The sequence below is a fragment of the Corapipo altera genome, unplaced genomic scaffold (genome assembly GCF_003945725.1).
Source record: "Corapipo altera isolate COAL_440 unplaced genomic scaffold, ASM394572v1 68, whole genome shotgun sequence".
NCBI lineage: Eukaryota > Metazoa > Chordata > Aves > Passeriformes > Pipridae > Corapipo > Corapipo altera.
The window spans coordinates 4,923,529-4,942,913 of record NW_020884919.1 but is presented as its reverse complement, the minus strand read 5'-3'; the positions used below and the strand labels follow the sequence as shown (position 1 = coordinate 4,942,913).

General features: G+C 36.6%; 1 protein-coding gene across 1 annotated transcript in view; it reads right to left on the bottom strand.

The window, feature by feature from the left end:
• LRP1B (LDL receptor related protein 1B) overlaps window positions 1-19,385 on the bottom strand; it is a 672,863-nt gene that overhangs the window by 246,855 nt on the left and 406,623 nt on the right. The window contains exons 8-10 of the mRNA XM_027656245.1: window positions 5,581-5,803; window positions 2,691-2,862; window positions 464-607 (exon numbers count right to left, since the gene is read on the bottom strand). Of these exons, the coding sequence (XP_027512046.1) occupies window positions 464-607; window positions 2,691-2,862; window positions 5,581-5,803 (539 nt within the window). The remainder of the gene's footprint in view (window positions 1-463; window positions 608-2,690; window positions 2,863-5,580; window positions 5,804-19,385) is intronic.

Sequence of the window (19,385 nt, the reverse complement as noted above, 5' to 3'; positions counted from 1 at the left end):
TATAATCACAGTTGCTCAAATCAGATTTGCTTTTCAAAGGATTATGAGAAAAACCTTGCTTGACTTATTGACATGAACAGTTTGCTTCTGCCTTACCAGTTGATTGCACGGGTGGAAATTGGATGTGACAAACTATTTAACAGCATTCCAGTACCTGTGTGTTGTGAAAATGGATGACATATAAATAAAGACAAAGATTAATTTAAAACCTGTGATAATTTTTAGTGTTCTTTGAGCGGCATCCCGGGTTTAATCTGTCACTTCTGTGAACTAAGCCAAATCAAATCATTTTAAGGGAATGAAAGGAGTATGTGAACAAAGTGTCAGGTACATGTTGAAAATAAATTTTACCCCAAAGCAGCCCATGTGATTTCCATTGTTATTGATAAGCACTCTAAGGAACACCCAGAACTACACCCTGGAATATTTACGGCTGGCAGACTCTTTGATTTAAATAACATACTTTTGCATGACCTGCCATCACTCCCCAGGATGAAGCCAGTCCTGCAGCGACAAGTCCGTGCTTTGTAGCTGCTGCTGAGCAGACAGATGTGTGAACATCCCCCCGGCATTCCATATGGGTCCACTTCACATGCGTGGCTTTTGACTATGGCGAGGGAAAACCAGCATTATTCACATCCATTTAAAGCAAGATAATTATATGCATCAGCATGTAGAAAGTTTAGAAAGAAAGAAAAAGGGAATTTGTGTCACAATACATCTTTCCCCAGAATATAACTACAAAGGAAGGTGTTTTTTTAAGATGGTACCCAAGTCAGACAAGTATTCCCCAGGGCCATCTCGTGGCTATCTAACCAGACCCAATGTTGTGTGTTATCACCCCTCCCTGAATAAGCTACTGCACAGCATTTTTTGGGCAGAGCTTCCCTGGGGGAGCTGACATTTCTCCCCTTTTTTATGTGTTGCTTTGCTTCATTTGGTTGGTTAGGGTTTTTTGAGGACAGAATGCACACCATGCCAACACAGTTTGCTATTCATTCAGCTCCATTAAACAGCACTTTTCTGGGGCAATTATCTGGCCAATACTAAAGAACAGAACAAGCCTTGTAGTGTTTCCCCATATATACAGAATCACAGAATTGCTTGGTTTGGAAGGGACCTTAAACACCATCTCATTCCAACCCCCTGTCAAGGGCAGGGACATGTTTCACTAGGTCAGGTTGCTAAGAGCCCCATCCAACCCGGCCTTGAACACTTCCAGGGATGAGGTGCAGATGTGCACACTTGGGACACAAATCCAGCTGAAGAAGCCAAATAATTTCTTTCTCTTGATTTCATATTTTCAAATGCATGGTTCTAAATTAGCAGACTAATATATCAAAATTAATTTTTAAAAACTCTTTAAGGCAAATCTGACAAGAAAACAAAATCTACCTTGCTATCCTACTAAGCTGGCCTAAAACAGGCCAAGACTATTTTATCTCAATTTTTTTTTTCTGTTCTTTCTCCTTTCCCTCAAGCTTTTGAATTGTTTCTTTAAAAGAAGTAATCGAGTGATTTAAGGTCGATATGGTTAAAGGTAGACAGAAACTCCACCAAGCTGAGACAGCCTTTACAGCGAATCTTGACAAGCAACAAACATGTCCATTCAAAACAAAAGAAGTAGCAGAGTGAACGAAGGGCAAGAGGAGCTGAGTAATCACAGGATGTAATAAAAGATTACACTGTGCTCACATCTCTCCTCTACTCAACCTCTCTGACTCCCTCAGGAGCACAAGAGATGGGCCTACAGCAAGGAAAGCATCTTTGCAGCCTCCTTCAGACACTGACATCTGCAAATCAATGCCCTCAGCAATAGGGTAAAAATTAGTTCACCCACTCTAAAGCAATTTAGAGTTTGTTCCCACTTCAAAAACTTCTCTAAAAGCAGACATTCTGTTTAGTAACATCGATGTTGAGCACCAGAATTGATGTGTTGGCTTTTCTGTCTAAGCAGCCATGGCAACAATTTATTGCTATCAGTCACATCAAAAAAATTCTCATAAAGCATCGCTGTAAACAGCTTGGATCTTGCTATCTCTGCACAAAGTTCCCCCAAATCACACTGTTGTTTTGCTTGCAGAACAGAGCCATGATTACAGTCATACAGGACTGTGGCCCTCAAAAATTGTTCCTTTACCAAAAATTCTGAGATTATAAAAAGGTTTTCATTCTAGATGAAACTGAAGATTTCTTTCACAGATGGAAAAGTTGATATTTATCCAAACCAAGGAAACCTTGACAGCATTTTCCTGGGCTGGATGTCAGGCAGTCTAATTGAGCAAATCTCCATGCTTTTTTGTCAACCCCAAAGACAGGAGCTCACTGGAGGTTTGTAGTCTGTCTGAAAAGGAGGCCCAGATTTACCAAGAATCTCTTAGATCTGAGACCCAAGTCTGTGGACAGCTTTGGATATCTAACAATTCTGAAGGTGTTCAATTCTTGAGGTGTTGTGAGTGTGGAGCCGCACAACATGCAAACCATGGCTCTCTGGCAGTTCTCCGTGTTGAGAGACAGGCAAACTGGCAGCAAGCACATAAAAAACTGGGCAGATGAAGAAGTAACAGAGTTTTGCCACAGTGACAAATTTTCACTCTATCTTTTGATACATTTTTCTGGGAGAACTTCAACCACACAACCCCTTAATATCTGGTCTTATGTTGTTCTAGAAAGAGTAATTTTGAGCTTACCTGCAGTTTGAGTTCTTTTCTGGTACACACGGATCTCTTTAGTGTTGTCAACTCTAGCAAGAGCCTGAACATCACTGCCATTGTATCTGTTTATTCGTAAAATGCTGAGGTTATCTGAATTAACTGTATATAAATAGTTTTCAAATACTGCCAAACCACACAAATGCCTAATCTGGAAAAGAAAAAAAACCAGTTTCATTATTGTAGCTCAGTATTTTAGGCATATCTAAGATTATTAAACATCAAAGATTACTGTGGATTGCACAGGATAAATTGTACAAAAGGTTTTCTGAATATGTCAGCAAATATTTGTAGATTATAAACACAAACTACACTACAAGTACAATTCACATTCATGTAGACTGAAGTTTGTAATTAGAAAATCTTTGTACAAGATAGGCAGAAATTTCAAATTATTTAGCAATCCCAAATAATTTACTCTTACAATTCCCCAGTTTCTGTCTTCTAAATTAAAAACTCCTGCATCTTTTAAGTTCAACAGCTTCTTTTAGTATGGACTAATGTTCATTAACTAACTAAGGGAAATTAACTACTATTAACTAGCATTAACTAATAAATATTATAAAGTTAGATATTTTTAAAACACAGCTTATAGGCGTAATTGATCCATTTTTGAAATTATAAACAAATCAAGGCAAATAATTCAAGATACACCTGCTGAATATTTTCTTAAGTGAATACATAAGGATTTAACAAATTCCCTCAGCTATTTTTTTTGTTCCTTTTGTGTTGGTATCTTTGAATAAGCTTTTTTCTCAAAAAGTGAATTCTAAAATTGTATTTATCTGTGATGTGTCTGGGAACATTGATTAAAAATTACCTAATATTAGTTAGTTAGACAATCACAGCTCAGACATGAGTTGTTCAATAATCTAGAGGTTGTGCTTGATTTATAGATTTAGAAAAAGTAAAATGTCTCACTGGCAATTTTGAAAGCCGAACAAATTAAAGAGAATTTGTTGGCAGATGTTCAGATATTCATAGGCTGAATATATTATTAATAAATAAATTGCTCACCATAAAGTATTTACTTAGCTCATTCGCTCACAAATTCAGAGATACATCATCAAAAAACAACCCAAATCCCCCCTCCCCATCGTGCAGCAAGTATTTCAATCCATTCTAGAGATTACCACTCCAGTTGGTCAAATCTTGCAATTGTTTTCTGTCCTTACCCAGAAAAAGAAATAATAACTGAGGTCAATGAAAGTGTTTGATTAAGATCCAACAGAAATTCAACCCAATTATAGTCAGATGGAAAACAGCCTTGAAAATAACAACACAAATGTACCAAATTGTAGAATTCTCCTCTGAATTATAATCCTTTCTTCCCTATTTCCATTTGTACTCAGTTTAAGTCTTTCTAATTTAACTCCCATGGGAGTTTCTATATATTAACACTATTAAAACTATGTGACTCTTTTTCCAATGCATTTTATAATGACCTAATCATTTGTATTTGATTTATGCATTTGTTGCTTTTTACATCTCAGGAAGCTTTTCAGATATCTCCTGCATGAGTAGAAATGTTGCTTGCTACAAAGAATCAGCCTTTGAAAGCCACCCAGGTTATCAATAATAGAAGCCAGTATCAGTTGGAAAGCACATCTTTTGGTGTACAATTGCTTGTACTTGTGCAATAACTTTATTCCCTAAAATTTCTTGCAAGTAGTTTTCTCGTCTGTTGTTTCCTTGGACTAATGAGGAGTAACTTGAAAAAAGAGTCATTCTAAATCATGTATAAGCAGTACAAAATCTCATGAAATCTCCAATGTTTCATTGGAATAGAAAGTCAACCCATACCTTCTGTGACAGCAGTGACCAACTGAGAGGTCAAGCTTTTTAACACCAGCCTTACTAAAAGACACAGATCTCATTCTCCTTTCTTAGCTACCTTAGAGGAGAAACAATCCCTCTGAACTTAATAAAGTGTCCTTATTTGAAAAAAAAACACCTGTTATTCCAGAACTGTCTAAGGACTGGGAGTAAGTTGGTAAAAAGTAAGAAAGTGTTTGGTGTTTAGTCAGGTGACCTAGACTGCTTTTTGTCTCATTTTCTGCCTGTTTTTAGAGGACAGCTATTCTAATCAGTTGTCTCTTGGCAAACAGTGATTACTTGGAAGCAAAGAATGACAGCAGAAAAGGCAAAGTGTTTATTCTGTTTACATGTTTTTACATACCCTGATTAACCTCAGGAAGAAGAAGATGTAAACATGATGCCCACTCCAGCTCTGGGAGTCCAAACAGGAACTAGAACAGTTTGGTCTTTGTTAATTTTCCCTGGATTTACATAAATCTCACAACTGCCAGGGAATTCTTCCTTTCTTTGTGACCTTGCTTGCTACCCCACTCCAAACTGAAATACTCCTGTTCAAAAACTCATACAGTCTCAGCAATTGTGTATATGACTCTGAACATCTGGATCAGCTGGAAAAAAACACCATTGCCATCAACAAAATAAGATTTAAGGGCATTCAGATTAGTCTGAATGGGTGAGCGGCTTTTGCTATTCTATTTCTTTTATGTTATTGTGCCTGTTAATCTCCTTCCTGAAGAGGTAAGGACATCTTGTCATTAATGATTTATTTCCCAGCACCTTTCCATCACCCCATATTTTCCCTCCTGAAGTCTTTTACAATGGCAAGTGTGACCTATATTGTGCATTGTTAATGAGACACTGCATGGAAGCAAGTCCACAGGTTGCAAAATGGGCTACAGTGCAAATAAAACAAAATATGCAGATGGATCTTTTGACACCTAACACATCTGAACTAAAGGGAAAAAAAATCTGAAATTCCTGTAGCTGTTAGCATTACATATGTTTATTTATTGATATTGTTACTTTTACTAATTTGCAAATAAATACCTACTTGTCTGCCTTTAATTATTGTGTGCCTCCTTCTCCCTTGATAGTCAACAACTTCCACGCTATCCAGATATATGTCAACCCAGTACACATATTTATTGATGAGGTCTAGTGCAAGAGCAGTAGGCTGTTCAATTTTAGAGTCTACTATCCACGTCCTGTTCATTCCATCCATGTCACATCTCTCCACCTTGGCAGCATTCCCGTAGTCTGTAAAGAAAAGCTTTCTGTTGAAAGAAAATAAGACGTTGTAAGTTTTAAAGGGTGTGAGCAGAGTGCAAAGCTCCTCGTGGCTCTGGAAAAAGAAAGTTTTTCTTCTTTGTCATTTCAATGTCCCATATACCCCATATTGATAATCATAAAATTACTAAATAAATTCACCGTGTCTTCCAACAAATTCATAATTACACAGAATTACCTTTCAAATGGAATGTGCAGAAGTTCTAAAGGCATTTTCTTACACCACAGATACACCATGTAATACTTTCAATTACAATCTGAAATTGTAAATTTGTAAAAAATGTATTTGTAAAAAATGGCAGGAAAGTTACAAATAACAGAGTGACAAAACCACAAAGCACTCACATGATTTGGAAAACAATTCATTGCATATGAGGTATAACAAGTACAGTGATCCACACTCTCAGGTTTTTGAAAACGTATTTCTAAAGGAGATGCTTTAGTCTGTGGTGCATTTGTATCCAGCCTTGGAATGGTGTTCAGGCTTTAAAATGTTTCCACAAATCCAGTGAGTCATTCCATGCAAGAAGAATGGGAAACTATCAAAGACTTAAAATTGCTACTAAAGCTTCCTAAACCGATACTTGATTAGCATTCACTGGGTTTAGTACACGCAAATCAATTTTGATTAACCTGACAATATTTTAACAAGATTACCTATTTGTGAGAACAAATTACACTTGCAAGCTGAGGACCACCTTGCCATGACTTTAACATGCTATAAAGAATAATCTGATTCCAGGCTGAATGTCACTAAAACTACTTCAAGAATCAGGATTTCATTTTCTGAATGAAGTGAATTATCTCCCAGTTATTAACACTAATGGGAATAACATTGGATCAACTGCATATAAACCTTGAGATATCTTTATGGTAAAGAGCATTAATTTATAGCCTTATAACCTCTCATAAAAATTCAGCATTGTAACATGTTTTAGGCTGGAAAGAATACCTTTGCTAAACAGCCAAATGAAACCCACATCCTTTATTTTTGTAATCTTAAAATAAGTAAGAATACATTTTATATGCAACTAAAATATTTCAAGTGCAAAATCTGTGAATTAAAAAAACCTATTAAAAATATTAAAGGCAGGGAATCATCTGTAGTCTATGTACAGCAGCTGTCAAATGCCAAAATGAATTGATCTCAGAATCATAAAATAGGGCCGGAGGAGAATCTGAAAGGTCATGCAGTCCATCACCAGGCCATAAGGCAGAATAAATTTTACCTATAAGATGCCTGAGGGATAACTCCATTCCTGACAGGGGTTTCTATTTATCAAAATAATTCCAAATTCCTGTCTTGTCCTTCATTGTCATTCTGCATCCCAGCTGTACTTTAAGAATACTTTTAAAAACACACACTTAACATTCAGGTCTATATAAATCAAAATGTGCATAGTATAGAATATGTGCAAAGTAAAAATCATTCCTGCAAAGTAAATGTTTAATTTGGAATGAAAATAGCCAAAAAACCTGTGTGTATACAGAAGCATACACACTTATTTATGTATATATGCATTTCATCAGCAGGGACAAGGCCAACACCAAATACATTGAAAATAAGTTGCTAAAATATTGGATGTACTCTAGTCTACAATCTGTGCTTCTGGGGATTTAATTTAGGTTATTTAATGTAACTTTGCATCTCAAGGTTCAATAATTCAAATAAAGCTTATTTTGCAGTCATAGAACCAAATGGGTTTGCTCTGATCAGGCACAGACACAGACACAGACACAGACACAGACACGGATATACAAATACACACACACATGGACATACAAATACACATCCATAAACACAGCAGTTACAAAGGCCTGAGGTTTGACTTGAGACTGACTCATTGCTTAGTGCTCAGAGTTTCTTATTAAAGATTTAACATTTCTACAGACTAAAATACACATTAGAATTAACAATCATCTGCCTTTTACAACAAGATTATCTTTTCAGATAAAATGCTTGTATGTCAATAACAAATAGATCCAGTTAAGAATATCTAATTTAAGAGACTCCTCCACCTTTCTGGGATGGGGACCATGTCTTTGTTTTCTAAATATCTGTTTTATATTAGCATCATTTGTGCTTAGGAAGTAGCATGACTTCATGTGTGAATGACATTCCTTTTATTCTAAAAATCGTTACTCTTCTCCTGGAGTGACAACAATAAAACTTTTTAATTAAACAAAGAGGTAAAAGACAGAACAAGAAAGCAGTTGCCTCTCCGCTGTTGTACGATCAAAGAGTTCTGAAAATTAAATTAAGAAAATTAAAAGCTTTACTGTGTAATCTTGAAAAGTAATTCTGTGTTTAAAGACTAATGCAGATTTTTAGAATGAGGTTTAAATCAGAAATGCATTTCTAACACATGAAGAGGACCCACAATTACACTGTATTTCCTTTGCCTCAGGAGCTCTCAAGGATGCACTGTACCAGTATTTATGTCAGCTCAAGGCTAATTTTTCTGTTCACAATTGATGCTGGATTTTCCTCTCCATTTTCAGCAGAGGGCAATGAAATCTTTTATCCATTCACAGAGGAATTTCAGCAGGAACTGACCATGTGCATGTCCCTGTACAGCCCAAGTACCATGCACTAATATTGACCTTGAGGGATGGGCTTTGACAGGGTCAGGGAGAGCTGTGTTCATTACACCCTTAATTTTCTGATACTGCCAGTGAGGATGCTAATTGAGGCTGCTATAACAGTAAAAACTTTGGCAATAAATTGAATTTTATTAAGGTATGTTATCTTTTGAAAGTTATAGGCTCTGTCATGCGTGGAAATTCTGAATATTCTCCAAGCTCTTTGACACTGCACAGACCCCATATTCTGCCTGGAGTTAATCAACATCTTTTTCATCAAGTCCTGATGCTTTGCAGGCATCTTATGCTACTCCTTTTTCAAACTTTTTAAATTCATAAAAGCATTTAGCTGTTTGGACTCTTCCAGAATGGTTTCATTGTTGTTCCAACAGTTAGGAATCTAAATTTATTAACTAATGATGATACCTTCTAGGCTAAATTACACCTATTGGTTTCTGCAGCACACTTATTTGGCTTAAACAGTTACTTTCACCTGTCTTCCCCTCCAGAGATATTTCTAGATGGCAATCAAATTCTTTCACTCTCTACCTTGCAGCTGGAGATAAGCAAGGAAAGGCAATCTTTCTCATCTCGTAAGATGTTCTCTTTACGTTGCCCTTCTGTGCAGTTATCCCAATTTTAGGTCAATTATTGAACAAGAGTGGTCAGTACTGGGTGCACTGTTCCAGATCTGACTTCACCCGTGTCTGCACAATGGAATAGCAACTTCCCTGCCTCAGCTGGAGATTCAGCCATCACTGGATGATATTTGCTATTTTCACAGCTCTATTACACTGCTGATTTATCCTCTCACCAGCTATTACACACACCCTCCTCCTTCTGCTGATTTCCCAGGGTCCAGTTGACTTTCTTCAGTCTGTGAAATACAACCTATTTCATAACTTAACAACTCAGTCATAAAAAGTCATGGATGGAGGTTTTCCAAAAATTTTGGTTTCAACTAGGAATATGCAGAGACTATTCCCTCCACGTCTGAGCAATGACAATTCTCTAACCCTCACCTTGAGGATATTTTCCCCTGGCAAACCCACACTATATTAGGGGAGTTAGAAACCAGAAGGCTCTCCAGCAACGTGCATTAATTTTTTGTAACTGAAATTGGAAGGAAACATTGGGTGGATGTTTTTGTGCTCCATAGGAGTGAACTTCTATTAAAGCTCCGCCGTGACATCTGCAAAGTAAGGCAGGACATATGATGTTCCAAATGTTCCTGGTATTTTGGAAATCTAGTAGTGAGTAAAATAATAATGGTTTCTTCTCATAGAGAGTTGCAGATGTAGTGCCACGCAGGAAGCAGCAGAGGGTTGAGATGCAGACAGAAGTAAAACCCAGTCAGACAAGTCGCTCTCACCACACAGAGCCAAGCTCCACTCACTGCTTGTGGCACAACAGGTACAATCAGCAAAAGCTCAACCCCAAGTGCCTTAGGGGGGACATTTGTACTGAAATACCCTTCTCTTTACAGGGAAATCACCAGTTCAAACAAAGGTTTTCTTATTTGCAGCAAAGGGGATGGCAGTGTGAGCAGAAAATGGGGAAAGTAGCCGTGAATTTGAGGATGGATTGTAAAAAGAGCCAATCTGGTTCACTGCTAAAATAGCTACAAGTTGTTATAATGTTGTTTTTCCTCCAAAAACTGTCCATCTATAGAAGTATGCCTGGTATATAAGGCTAAATCGGTTTCCCATCAATAGGACCCCCACAATACAATTTCCTTACAGACACAGTAATATGAATTTTCAGAGATGTTATAAAGTGACTGTAATTTGATAATTCAGGACTGTGATTTATTACAGTGTTATGACTACACCCTGTTGTTTTTTACTTTCAAAAAAAAAAAAAAACAAAACCCCTGCCTATTATTTTTCAAGTTTGATTCTTTCCACTATTGAGGGAATAAAAGCCTTCACTTTCTTTTGTCTTAGAGATGTCAATCAAATATACATAAAGTTTTAAATTTCACAGTAATCTTAAAAGATTTTGTCTCCTCCCTTTTCCACCCACAAATGCTTTCTCTGCAGGGAGAGAACTGCTGATGCCTCCCCAGTGCACCCATCTACCACCTCTGGATGCTGCAGAAATAATGTAGGATGGTAAGATATATGGCAATTTTCTTACATGAGCTGTACTTCTTCATGAGTAAACATTTGGTAAACCGATATCAACCCTACCACATTCTCTTTCTTGCTCCTCTTATAAATAGGTGTGACTGTCTGGACATGCTGAAAAAATGCACACCTGGAATATAACAACAATAAATCAAACACACAGAGAAATGAAAATTCAATTCATAGGTTTTGCTGGAGGACAGAAATGTAAAAAAAAATTTGTCTTACACTTGTTCTCATCTCATCACAATATTGCCTGTGTTTTTCTCTCATCAACAGCAAGACTAAAGTAACTTGTAAAACTTCCTCCCTTAGTACATATCAAATTTATACTTGCTTAACCTGCTCTCTGTCTAAATACAAATCAATTTCTTTTCATTAAAATCATGCAATTATCTTGAGTAATTTTGTGCACAAAGTAATTTTCTCAAAAAAAGGATGTTGCCTGAATTTTGCAAATTTATTCCCAATATAAAACTTTAGTAAGTAAATAAAATATTAACTTTTCAGTCACTTTTTTTTTTGTTTCCATAACTATAGGCAAAGTTTTAATAACTGTCAGTTTCAAAAGAAAGACACATTGCAGATGTATTCCTGGATTCATTAAGGGCCCTGAGCATTAGTATTTCATTTTTCAGATTATTGCTATTCATCTGAAAATGTAAGGATTCAGATTTGAATCAGATGCAGAAATCTGGAAGTAGATTCCTTTCAGACTGCAACTGTATTTCCCTATTTGTTACTGCAAGCTCATCAGTTAGAATAAGAATGAAGAAACATTGATTATTCCCATTTTATCACAAACCAGCTGTGCCAAATTGATGTGTTGATCCCCTGAGATCCAATGAGAAAACTCATTTTTAAAAACAAAGTGCCATGTAACATGGTTTTATATCACCATTTAGGTAGACTTTTAATGTGACATCCAAATAGTACCTAGAAGTCTCTAAAATATTTCAAAGATAGTAGATACGAACTCAAAATTATTTAAGAGACTTTTAGATAGTTATAAAATGTGTGTTTACATCCAAACCATGTTGGCTATACTTAAATCTGTAATTCTGCGTCTGGAGTCATCAGTCATGATGATGAATATAGTTCTTAGATTATCTTGAATATTTTTTTCTGGTAATTTGATGGTTAATTTCAACTGCTATATATTTAATCAGATATACAAAATACACTAAAATAATTTTGCTCCAGAAAACTAAAATTCTGTTTCTTCCTTGGCAACTCAGGGTCTGACATATACATTATCCTCCAAACTCAACTAGAGATATGTGTTTCTAATGTCATTTTTTTATTATTATTCTGCTTTGAATGATTTCTGGAGCAGCAAAATGGTTCCACTTGACCTCTTATAATTTTTATATGAACCCAAGTACATAGCAGAATACACATACTCTTAGGCTTATTTTCAAAGACTTCCTTAGTATTGTACCAAAGCCCTTTCACAGAAAAAAATAAATGCATCACTTTTCCTGAAGCTATTTAATTTTCACAAGACATTATAGGCAGTCAGACTCTGTTGCTTCCTCCACTTAATAAATTACCTTTTCCTGTAGTTGAAAAGCAACAATATTAAAAATTACTTTTTAAAGTAGGATTTTTTTTTCAGGGGAGGAAGAGGGAAGTTTTCATTAATTGTTCAGTTATTGTAGGTGTGTGACTTTCAGCCTGAGGAAGCTCAGGCTAACAGGAAAGCAGTCTGGAGCTTTAGTAGGTTTAACTTTAGTCCTAGAGCTAAGTTCAGCCATGGAGCAAATCAGGACAGCAGTAGTGATAACTCGTCATTTAAAAATGACTGTCTAGACACAGGAGGCCATTATTTCCCAAACACAATCCCCACTTCTCCAGAGGCTTTTCTTTCCCAGAGTTTGAGACACGGCCCTTTCAACCCAGTTTGATAAATGACTGTTATATGGACCGTTTGGCACCATGAAATGCGAAAAATGTACCCACTCAGTTTATCACAGATTTAAAATCACGTTTTCTACACCGCCAGCATCGATCACAACACAGAATGCTTTGTCTTCAACTATGTGATTTCTGTCAAACAACTTTTTCTATTAGTGATGGGGAATGAAAAAAGACAGCATTTTTGCAACATTCATTTATTTTAAATTTATTATTAATGTGAAAAATAAATTAAAACAGTTCTTGCACCTTGGTATTTGATGACCTATATCAGATTAAATGTCAGTAAGAGCTGGCATTTGAGAACCTGTCTCATCCATCTTATACAGAAAATGCTACAATAATCATCATTACATAGGATTACATTACATTAAGCAAAAATCCACACTTTGAACGTTTTAGGAATCTCAGGGCTCCTTCACAGGCAGGCCTGCAGAAAGGCTAGGATTACATTTAGACTTTAGATCTCAAAGGCTTCAAACCCTCAAAACTGAAGACTTAAATTCATGATGAGTTAGCAGTCAACAGCAAGGATGCAGATTTTTTCTTTCCAGCAAATTCACAGAAGAATATATCAGTGGTTATTAAATACAATAATGGTTCAAACTCTGGAAATCACAATACTGTACACTGCTGGAAGCTGACAGGTTTGCTGTGGGAACCACTACTGTATGCTGGTTTATTCTTGCTTTCTCATCTGAGCATTTCTTTTTGTTGCAGTTAAGAAAAGTCACATTGAGGATTCTGTGAGAAGGGACTATGCTGGTATGTTCCTCAATGTTCCTGCTCTCAAAGATCTTGGATTAGATTTAAGTCATTAATTATAATCAATGAAATCAAAGATGAAGATGATGTTTGATGTTTGACAAAATATTACACTTGAATTTTATATTTAAATATGTATTTTTTCTAACTTATATAAAAAATATACTTTTAAGCAAATCTATACATGCTAATAATCTCACCTTATCCCAAAAGGGAGCAAAACTATTTAATATTTGATCTACACCAGCAAACACTACTAAATCAATAAATCTTTAAGCTGATTTAAATGGTGCAAACGGCTATTTATCACAGTGCACAACAGAAAATAGGCAGCCTGTACTTGACAGCAACAGACAGAGCTGATCTGTACCTCAGCTTCTTTTTGGGATGAAGCAGTAAACTTTGCAGGTTAAGGAATTATTCCAATCTAACTGATGATTCCAGTTGTGAACAGCAACAAGAAGGTATTCAGGGCCCACCAAGAAAAATGCATCTACCCAAACTATAACAACGACACAATATGAAATAAATACAATATTCGCATCCAGCACTGCCACGGTCCTGTTTAGAAATCTTTGTTCTTCAATGATTTTGATTTTGCTTTTTGTTTTGTTTGTGTTGGGGTTTTTTGGTTTTTTTTTGGTAAGGTAATAAATTCTGAAGTGAATATTAGAACTTGTCCTACATCTTGAGTTTCTGATTAAACATTTTCTGCTGGAGAGATTGATTTGGATGCTGCCAGTCCATGCCAGGCTCAGTAATGTCCCATCTTTATGCAGGACTGAGAGCCTCTAATCTCCCTGCTACAAATTCCTAAATGGAGCATTATTTCACGTCAGCAACAAGTGAATTTTGTGATGCCAGGACTCACCTTGGCATTTGACAGTAAGTGAGCAAAACCAGCCAGTTCTGCTTTCCCATTCTGCCAACTTAACAAGTAATTTTCTCCCCAAAATCATACTTACAAATTAAATAAAATAAAAAACCAAAACCAAAACAAAAGTCTTGTCTGAAACAAAGATCATAGAAAACAAATTACCAAGTTAATAGAAAGAAAAAGCAAAGCATGATTTATACAGAATTGTAATATTTGAAATTGGGTTGGAAGTATTGTATTTGCATTAGTTTATCTCTTCTGAGATCAAAGACTCTTTAAATCTTCACGATATTTTTTCTTAAAGCCTTACAAAAAAGAACTCAATTTCAGTTAAGTGACAACAAAATTGGTTGCATTCCACCACAGAGAAAGCTCTTTTGCTGTCGTTACTCTATTCTTGATCTCTTAACCTTTAATTTGCAGTAGCTAGTCCTAGTGGGAAGGCAGAATAATTCATAATACCACTACTAATTAGTACAGAATCACTAGAACTAATATGAAGCTGCTAGAAAATTGTATATATGCAGGATTTAAACTCAATGAATGATGATTTGAAGCACAATTACATAAACAACAGAAGGATTTCAATTTGACTTCCAAAGGTTCCACAGCTGAGAGCCCATCAATGACCTGCCACATGACTTAATATATTTCTACTGTGGCAGAGAAGTTATACAAATAATTGTCAAAAAAAAAAATCCTGCTTTCTGCTCTAGTTAGCAACTGTTTTCGTAGACTTTTCCTCAGAGTTTTACTGAATGCCATGAAGAATACAAAGACAACAAAGTTTCCATATACATGGTAGTATATAATAATAAGCAGACACTGACAGGAGTGTAACAGTAAATTATTGGGGGTTTTGTATTTTGATGTTCAGAGTGATAAATATGCATCTATTTATTTATGTCAGTTATTGATTTGAAATTTCCCATTTCATTTGAGTGGATCATTCCAATAATCCTTATTTACTGGATTATCTGCTGCTGCTTTCCTCATGAAGTTTGTGTCATTTCAAGAACAGTGAAAACCTGGTATGACAAAGTACTTTATAGAAAAGCCATAATACACTCGCTGTTACAGAATTGTGAACATAAGTAATGAATTAAATAAGAGACTGCAGGAAGCAACCTGGGAATTGTGGGATTAAAGAGGCTGCCAGCTGATCCAGAGACACAACATCCACTTCTGCTTCAAACACACCATTTATGTAATTTTTTTAAAGTAGTTGTAAAATGCACTAGCACAAAATTATGCAATTTCTTTATTTACAGAAATAGTGAATGGATTAGCTGAAAGAAAGCAATCAAAAAAATAAAATAAAAACTGGACCTTCCTGTCTCCTCCAAACAACCCATAAAACAACCAGCCATGGGAAAATTTCACCAAGTTATGCCATAACAAAATAAATAATATTTCAGGGGGGGATAGTGGGCAAGATTCTATCTATCTATCTATCTATCTAATCTATCCGACACTTTCCAAGCTATGAGACTGTGACTCCTGCTCCACTCCTGTTTGTTCTCTGGGGATAAAAGCATGGTGTTGACAGTGCGTTCCGCATGGAAAGAACTCCAGAAAGTCACAAACCATTAGTGACTTAGTAAAACAGAAAATAAAAAGCAACTTCAGTACTTCCCTTCTCCTCCTGCCCCACTCATGGGCCTGCACTGGGCTGTGTATGTTGCTGAGAGATGGAGACACCCGGTACCACCTCACCCCTTTGCAGTCTGAAAGGATCCCATTCCTGGTTTATCAACAGTAAAAACCCCACTATTAATGCTGGGTACATTATATCTGATGTGCTGAGTGACAGCAGAACAGGAGGTAAACCTCAGCAGGATATGGAGCTGTACATACCAGCCCGAAACATAACAATGGAGATAGGTTTTATTAAAGCAGCTGATACAGTTCAAGGAGAAGAATCTCTTTCCTAAAGTCAACCCTTCAAGTCTGAAACTATATCATGGTGTATCTACCTGTCAGGAAGGTTTAACTTCTTTATTTTAAAACAAAATTGATACATACTGACATGAGCAGAGAGTGGATCAGCAAACAGCCTTGTGGGATTTGGAGGGGGCTGACTGTTAGCTTGCTGGTTTGCTTTACAGAATGAAAGCAATAGTCCACAGGTATAATTAGCAAAACACATTTCAGGACTATTTTTGTTATACATTATTTTATTTGACGTCAGAAAAATAATTAATATCTACTTTGCATATTACTTTCAATAGCAGTTAATTTACGCTAATCAGCCTGAGGTGAAGGGAGAACAGATTAACTTGTGGCTTTCTTCCCCTCACTTTGTTCCAGCATAATTGTCCTCCTCTGACATAACCCCAGTGAATAATCTTACAATCTCCAGCACTATTTTAATCACTCCCATTCCTCACTGTTCCTGTGATGAGGTAGAAGACAACCAGGGTTGAGGTGCACAAAACACCACCTGCTGCAGAACAGTTATTTCCTTTCTTACCTCATTAAAAGATCTGTTCCTGGGCTTTTCACTTTTTATTCCAAAAGAGGAAAAATAGAAGAGCGGTAAAGACATTACTTTATATTCTTTAAAGCTGTTCCTGTGTTCAGCAACCAATAATTGCTTGACATAACCTGCTTCTTTATGGTACCTGGCAAGGGATGTGCTTACTTGTCAAAGCATAATGGAGAGACAGCAGTGGTGACAATCAGCACAGCAGATCAGATGGTGCCCAAATCCCAGTGAAACCCACAGCAATATAAAGGATAAACCCCAGGGAATCAGTTGTGCAGACGCTTTTGAAAATCCTGATTGCTTGCTTCCCAAGTCTCAACATCTCTGAGATCTGGTCCTCATCCCTGGAAAGTCAGATTCAAACAAGATCTCGCCACACAAGCTGTGTCCCACCAAGCCCCTACACAGCAGCCAGAGGGAATGAAGCACTATGAACTAGGACTCACAGTAGCACTACTCAATCATAATGAAAAACCCCATCCTTTCTGCTATTATTTGGTTTATTTTTTTTTTAATTAAACTAGTAATTGAGGCTGTCCTATGTGATGAACTCAATTAAATAAGTCAGGTTATGTTCAAAACATGCTCACAAAACTCTGCCACTCAAAGTCCAGGTTGGAACATCTAATCTGCAAGTATCAGACAGCTGTAAACATGAAATAAATTACCATCTGAGCATCATGCTATCAAACATGTCTTGGAAAAGACAGCACTCATTGCACTATCTACATAACAACTGAAAATCTAAGGACAGTTCCCAAGGCGAGGAAAACTTCAATCAAAAGGAAGTGTGGACTGGGGAGAGCAGAGAATTTATTTTCTTTATTAGATACATTACTCTGCATTAGGAATTTTGGTTCAACATTTTATCAAGCAGTGATTTTGGCAACACATGAAATTTTGTGGTAAGAAGGCAGCAGAGTGGAACAGATGAGTTTAACCCAATGGCCGGGTTAAATTTGTTGCAGACTAGATGAGTTCTTCAAATCTGCATGTACCTATCTCAACATCAGAGAACCTGCTCAAGCATTTCCTTTGGAAGATTTTTAACTTTCTATTACTAATTAAACAGAAGAGAGAACAAAAGAAATAAAAGCAGTTAAGAATACAAAAAATGTCCCATTTCTGCTTGATGAAAATTATTTATTTATACATTGATAAAAAGCTTCAATAATGTAATATTTGATGGCTAAACACTTATCTGGTGTGTCAGAGGAGTGGTGATACTTGAACCTGGAAATATCAAACAATGTATGAGGATCTCCTGGGGCCATAGCTTCCCCAAGATGTTTCTTCTTCCATGGGAACTCTGCAAGTTCCCAGGTCCACCTCAAAATAGAACAGAAAATCTTTTGAAGGACAGAAAAAGTTCTCCCCCCTTGAGTCACACTTAGGTATGGCCCAGACTCAAAGAAGAAGCTTGGAAGAGCACTAGGTGTGCTGTTTTACTTGTGTGTTTCCCTAATTTGTTAGGGATATCCAGCTATTCTCATATTCATAGAAAGAGAAGATGTTTCAAATCAATGCTCGGTAATTTTTAAACTGCACACTGCCATCACACATTTATGAAAACACTAGCTATTTATAGAAATAAATAATTGGGCATAAAGCTGTTTGTTGCTCATAACAGATCACTGGACATCAGTAAGATATTCATTATCTTTGTTTCAATTTGAATGGGAACACATTCTGTATGAAGTACAGAAATGGAAACAATAAGAGCTGAATCCACGTGTGTTTTATTAGCAGTTGTTTTTCAAATGTCTTCTCTAAAGTCACATAACAAGGTCAGTGATCCAAGAAAGCTAAGAAAATCACAGGGTAAAAGGAATGAAAAGGATGATATTTATTAAGCCTCTTTTCAAGTTTTCCTAATAAAAAATCCCATCACCAATCAGTCATTCGTAACAAATACTCATTAATTGTCATCCTTCTCAAAGCACTCAGCAGCAGCAGGGTATTTTTAGAGGTGGGGAGGTAGAAGTGTAGAGCAATGAGCTCAGAAAACTGACAAGTATAAAAACAGGGGTTTTTTGTAGCTCTTACATCTGTGCTTTATCCATCTGTTTATACTTGGGTCTGTAGTAAACACCAAGCAGGCAGCCTGCCTAGAGATTAAACCCATCATCAAGTGACAGAGATGTATTGGCATTACCTTGTGTGCTAGGTACAGCAAATATTTGCTTTCATTTCCCAAGCCCTGCATTGACATCAAATAATTTATAACTCTATTGAGTATAAAACCTCAAAATGGCATCACTTGGCTCACGTAAAATTAATCTGACGGGTTACAGAAGAAGAGGAGGACTCTGCTAGGCCGTGACACACACCAAAAATTTACAAACACAAAGTACTCAGTTCTGCCTTCTGAACACACAACTACAAAACTCGGTAACAAATCAGTTTTGGTAACATTTCACTGAGACTTTCTCTCCCTTTCTGGTAGAGGTATTAGGCCTGTGCCACAGGCAGTACTGCAGAGCCACAATGGGAGCTGCTGTAATTAAGGCAAGATGCTTCATTTTATCAACACAGTGATGTGTGTTCTTTGATTTCCTCTGTTTCTATGACAAATTTTCCAGACCTATTTCTGTACAAAGAGTTATCTTCAAGGGACTTAGATTTTGCAGCTAAACAGCCTTATACTCATAGGTCCCTATGTTCATTTCTGCTGAGATCCCATTGCTTTTTGCATGCAGGACGCATAGTTCAGTTGTCAGTGATGAAAAAAGAGAAGGATGTACTTGCTAAAAGAAAAAGATGCTCATACTCTGTAGGTTCTCCTACCAAATCACTTTCACATCACTGGC